Source organism: Cibotium barometz, chromosome 17 (genome assembly GCF_041138505.1).
Source record: "Cibotium barometz isolate CiBa-2024 chromosome 17, ASM4113850v1, whole genome shotgun sequence".
In the NCBI taxonomy this organism is placed as follows: Eukaryota; Viridiplantae; Streptophyta; class Polypodiopsida; order Cyatheales; family Cibotiaceae; genus Cibotium; species Cibotium barometz.
In genome coordinates this window covers 51221609-51226537 of record NC_141062.1, presented here as the reverse complement: position 1 = coordinate 51226537, position 4929 = coordinate 51221609, and the positions used below count along the sequence as shown (strand labels likewise).

The following is a 4929-nucleotide window of genomic DNA, read 5'->3' as shown; positions in this document are numbered from 1 at the left end:
TCCTTCACATAGAATACTATGCACTACCATGATAGTTGCCATCCTTCTTCACACAGAAATCCTCACTTAACCTTGTTTACTGCAGTTTTTACTACTATTGTCTGCACAAAGTTGGTTGCAACACTATAATACCACACATAGGTAAGAGTATTGCTAGAGACTTCCATGAAGATAAAATATGCACTCTAATTCACTCAATTCATTGAGGCAATTCACTCAGTTCACTCCACTAGTTTATTGCTATTCACTTAGTTCACTTAGGCTGTTATGTAGGCTCAGGCTACCACAGTGTTTGACGAAGTGTTGAATGATATTGCTCATAAATCTATGGCCCTTATCCCATAGATTTGTGTTTGTAGCATCTCAACTTAGAGCTCCTCTATGGTTGGTAAAGCCCACCTATGTAGCCGCTAGGAACATCCTACCTTCTGCAGATAAGATGTGCTAGAAATCCGATGCATTGTCGTCAGGAATGAGGTCGTCAACAATCACTCTCCCTTATGTGTATGTGATCTAACCTCAATGCTTACTATGGTTGGCCCAATAGTAGAGCTCTGCCTGTAGGGACTCAAGTTCAAAACTCACTCCCTCCACTCCATAAAGGGGTGGGAAAGGAGACGAATAGGTGTATAAACTTCCTCACAAAAAACCTAAGATTTATTTACAACCTAGATTCTAATATTTTGAAAAGGAGCGTTTTTGTCCTTGATGGATATTAGATTATATGTTTTTCTCATCTCCAATTTAGGCAATGGAGGGAGAATCTCGAAGAAAGCTTTGGGTTCACCTATTAGGGGGGATCCAACAGGTGCCCATATGCTTGGTTGCCTTTCGTGAGAATCAACTTCGAGCATGCAAACAAAAGTTCTCCACCAAATGGTGAAAAGCATCCGTTTGAGGTATTTTTGCTAAATTTATAACAATTTGAAGAAACCACCCAAAATTTGAAAATTTCCAAACCTTCATCTCTTAGGGTAGAGGGGCCTATAAGAAACCATTTTGTAGAAAATGATCTCATTGGCAGGTTTTCATGTTTTTCATGCGTGGTTTTCCCCCCCATTCTGTGTAATGGACCACTCAATGGCAGCAACATACTATCACAAAAAAATTCCATGGTTTGATTTTTAGGCTTCAAATATGAACGGTGCAAAAATCACTAGTCGGTTTTTTTCCAAAGGCGGCCGCCCATGGCATCTAGGTGTGAAAGGTAAGGCTAGGGTTTTATGTTTGAGACAGTCCGACGTAGAGAGTTTCCTTCTGAGTCTGCGAGCGAGCACTTGGAAGCGCAGTCGCTGCACAGCCCTAGCAAAATGGTAAGCCCTTATGCGGTATGCACTGTTTTTCTCCGTTGTTTTTCTCGACACTCCTTTCTGGAAGATGCCCCAACGCTTCTCACTGTGTAGATTGCGATCTTTTCCTGATAGACAGAAACCCTAACAGGCTTGCTGTTCTTTACTGTGTGAGCCCGAAGCTGTGGCTCCGTGTATACAGAAACCCTAACGTCTTTGACCGACCGCATAGTCAGAAACCCTAGCGCTTTGGCTGCCCTTAGTGTGTAACCTCGATGCTGTGGCGATTCATGTCTGAATACTGTTCTAGCTCAAAGGTCTGGCGCTTTTTGTTTGATCCTAACCGTGAGGTGAACCCAATTTTGTTGCAGTCGCTCGTGGCAAACGAGGATTTTCAACACATTCTTCGAGTTCTGAACACGAATGTCGACGGGCGCCAGAAGATCATGTTTGCTCTTACCTCCATCAAGGGTATCGGTCGGCGCTTTGCCAATCTCATCTGCAAGAAGGCCGACGTTGACATGAACAAGAGGTTTTCTTCTTCTCTTTCTTTGATTTGCATGACATAGCCCTAATTTTAATATCTGTCTCATGAGTATCATTTGTGTGATACTTTTGCACAGATTAGTGTTCTACTTGTTTTGTATTTGGTAGGGAGCAGAAGCTTTACCCCCGCCCAAAAAGTATATAGAGCAGCAGATATCTCCCGGCATCTCTTCCTCCCCAACCCGTAGCTCTAACCACTGCACCAACTCAGAAAATTTCAAGTTTTTATATATTGTTGACTTGTGTGGGGAAGCGATCCTGGTGTCTCATGGACAGGCTTACCGACATGTATCGTCTACCCTCTCCCCAACAAAAAAAAAGTCTTGTTCGAGTAGTGTTCATTTCCCTGTCTATTCAGCCACTGGAATTCAAAGTGGACTGGTATTGAACCTCGCTCCTTCACCCCTTGTCAAGTGCCTAAAGGGATAGCCCTTGACGCTTGTGAAACCAGGCTGTGATTTGTAGTTAAGATGACGACTTAGTGCTGTTTAGGCAAACCAGAATCTGCAGTTCCAGATCTCTTGCTTGTCTTGTATCTTGCATGCTTAGTCTTGGTTGGAAGTTTTGTGTGGAGGCTGAGGGAGGCTAATTTTGTGCTGCTTCTTTCCTGGTGTAGATAGAGTACATAAACTCTTCTTACTTCCACCTTTAGTGTGTTGAGCTCTCTTTAGCTCCCCCATTGGTAACCAGCTCCTTGGTGTGACAACAGAGAGATACTATCGAAGTAGAGCTGGCCCATTGTCATCAAGGAAGTTGTAGCTTGTCCCCATGTCCAAAACCCTGAGGAATAACCTTATTTGCTGTCAACAAGGTGACATTTTAAGATTTTGTGAGATTTTGAAAATAGGCCCTTTTATCTCACTCTCTTTACCTTTATGTTTGATTGTATTGGAATTGCCATAATGGTCTCAATCATTCTCCTATTTGTACCCCCTCACATCGTCCTGCGCTTAGCAGTCTCATCCATTGCAAGATGCAGTTTGGTCTGAAATTAACCGTATTGTCCTGTCTTGTTGTGTTTAGAAGCACCAACCACTTAATTGCCATGTGCCATCCTAACTGTTCCAGTTGAGTAGGTTTAGCCCTAGTTGTTTGTTGGTTCATCTTTATGCTGTTGAGGTTAATGAGGGGTGAAGAAACCTATACGTGGACACCATGAAAAAAACATGTAAAGTCTCCAGTTAATACAAGTTCTCCATCACATTTATTATCTTGATGTATGAGCAGTATTTCTCTTATGCAAACACTCTCTGAAGTTTAAATTTCAGTTGAAGGTTTCCAATGTTGAAAAGTTGAATGGCCCAAAATCATGGACAACACCATTAAACATATCAAGTGCACTTTTTCAGCCAATGAGGATATGCTACTTTAGATTTTGTACTCATGAACTGAGCTGGGCATTGAATTGATATTGGGGTCCCCCAGTATTTGGCCTCCAAACCCTAACCTTCTTTGCATGTAGATCTAATTTTGTGTTATTGCAGAGCTGGCGAGCTTTCGGCTGCTGAGCTGGAGAATCTCATGTATATTGTCGCCAACCCTAGGCAATTTAAGATCCCGGATTGGTTCCTGAACAGGAAGAAAGATTACAAGGATGGTCGTTACTCCCAGGTTGTTTCCAATGCTCTTGACATGAAGCTGAGGGATGATCTGGAGCGATTAAAGAAGATCAGGTACTGCTATGCTTTTTTGCATATGATCCTAATATTCAACTATCTGCATTGTCAATCGTGCATTGAACTGGGGTATTGTAGATATGTTATAGATTTGGTAGGTGTGCAAGCCTTGCGTGTGATATCAGTTTCCTAAGGCTAGAGCTCCAAGATCTTCGTTGTAAGGTTTGATGGACCTACACAAACTGTTATTCTGGATTTAGCTCCTTGTTGATGATTGGATCTTGATGTTTGTATCAAGAACCATTATAATGAATGACCTCTAGTTCCTAAAGGCTCCAAATTATCAAGTGAGGTGTGATTTTTAAAAAAGGTTTAAACTGAAGGTATACCATCCAATGTCTGGTTTTACATCACATTGTGACCCTAGGATGATTAGCCTTATTCTGTGGTCTCTGGGGTAGGCCTCCTTTTGTTACTGTCTTTTGCATAAACAATGGATAAAGTAGTCATCTTCACGATCTGATATGGGTGTTGGTTTTGTTGTTTGTAGAAACCATCGGGGCCTGCGTCACTATTGGGGCTTGCGCGTGCGTGGTCAACACACTAAGACCACAGGTAGACGTGGTAGAACCGTTGGGGTTTCTAAGAAGCGGTAATGTGTTATACCAATACTTGTATTGGTGCCAGCCTATTTTTATCACGGTGGAGTTTAAGGGATGGATTAGAAAAAGTAAACCCTCAAGAGTTTGGACTTTTCAAGTGTTACCTTACACCTCTTATTGTTCAGTAATATCCGCTCTCTTTGTTTGCTCATTCTACTATTAAGTGTATACTGAGAGCATATGGCTTCTTTCTCGACTATGTACCAAGTTTAAAGATTGGGTGTGCTATGGCCTTCTAACTTTTCCACCTAAACAAGTTGTGAAGTAATTTATTAGCACCCAACTTGTTCACCTAAACAAGTTATGAAGTAATTTTTTAGCAACCAACTGAAGGGGTTCTACCTCTCTCTCCTACCATCGCACCATTTCAGATTTTTCGATGATGGGGGGGTTCAAAATTTAACACTCCAACAGAAGGGGTTCTACCTACACCACCTCAGATTTGTCAATGAAGGGTTAAAACCAATGCTCTCAACAATACATACAAACTTGCAAAGTCACGTTTGTATTTGCTGCAATATAACTGGCTTAATGATATCACTCTACTAGGTAAGACTTAATTCACCATCTCTAAATGTGTCAAGTATGGAAGTGTAAGTTTTCAATTGTCTGGACATGTGATGGCTAACGGGATAGAGCTCTGGATTTTTCTAGTTCTGTTTTGGCAGCTCATTTTAAAATTTTACCTTGGGAATTGTTGCAAAACTAAGAGTGCAACTAATAATTGGGCCTGCAAAGATCTAGCTCCACCCATTGGGTCTTTCCAAGGATTGTAGAGGCTCTTATTTAAAAGCCTTCCTTGTGCCGAAGGTGTGA

The 4929-nt window shown here is 41.7% G+C and overlaps 1 protein-coding gene across 1 annotated transcript; it reads left to right on the top strand.

Annotated features, from left to right (window-relative positions):
* The first annotated feature begins 1160 nt into the window (after positions 1-1160).
* On the top strand, positions 1161-4439 carry LOC147630151 (small ribosomal subunit protein uS13z/uS13y/uS13x-like). Its single transcript, XM_086811796.1, has 4 exons — positions 1161-1313; positions 1661-1821; positions 3320-3508; positions 4002-4439. The coding sequence occupies exons 1-4, from the start codon at positions 1224-1226 to the stop codon at positions 4105-4107; spliced, it is 546 nt and encodes a 181-aa protein (XP_086667922.1). The 5' UTR covers positions 1161-1223; the 3' UTR covers positions 4108-4439.
* Positions 4440-4929: the final 490 nt, after the last annotated feature.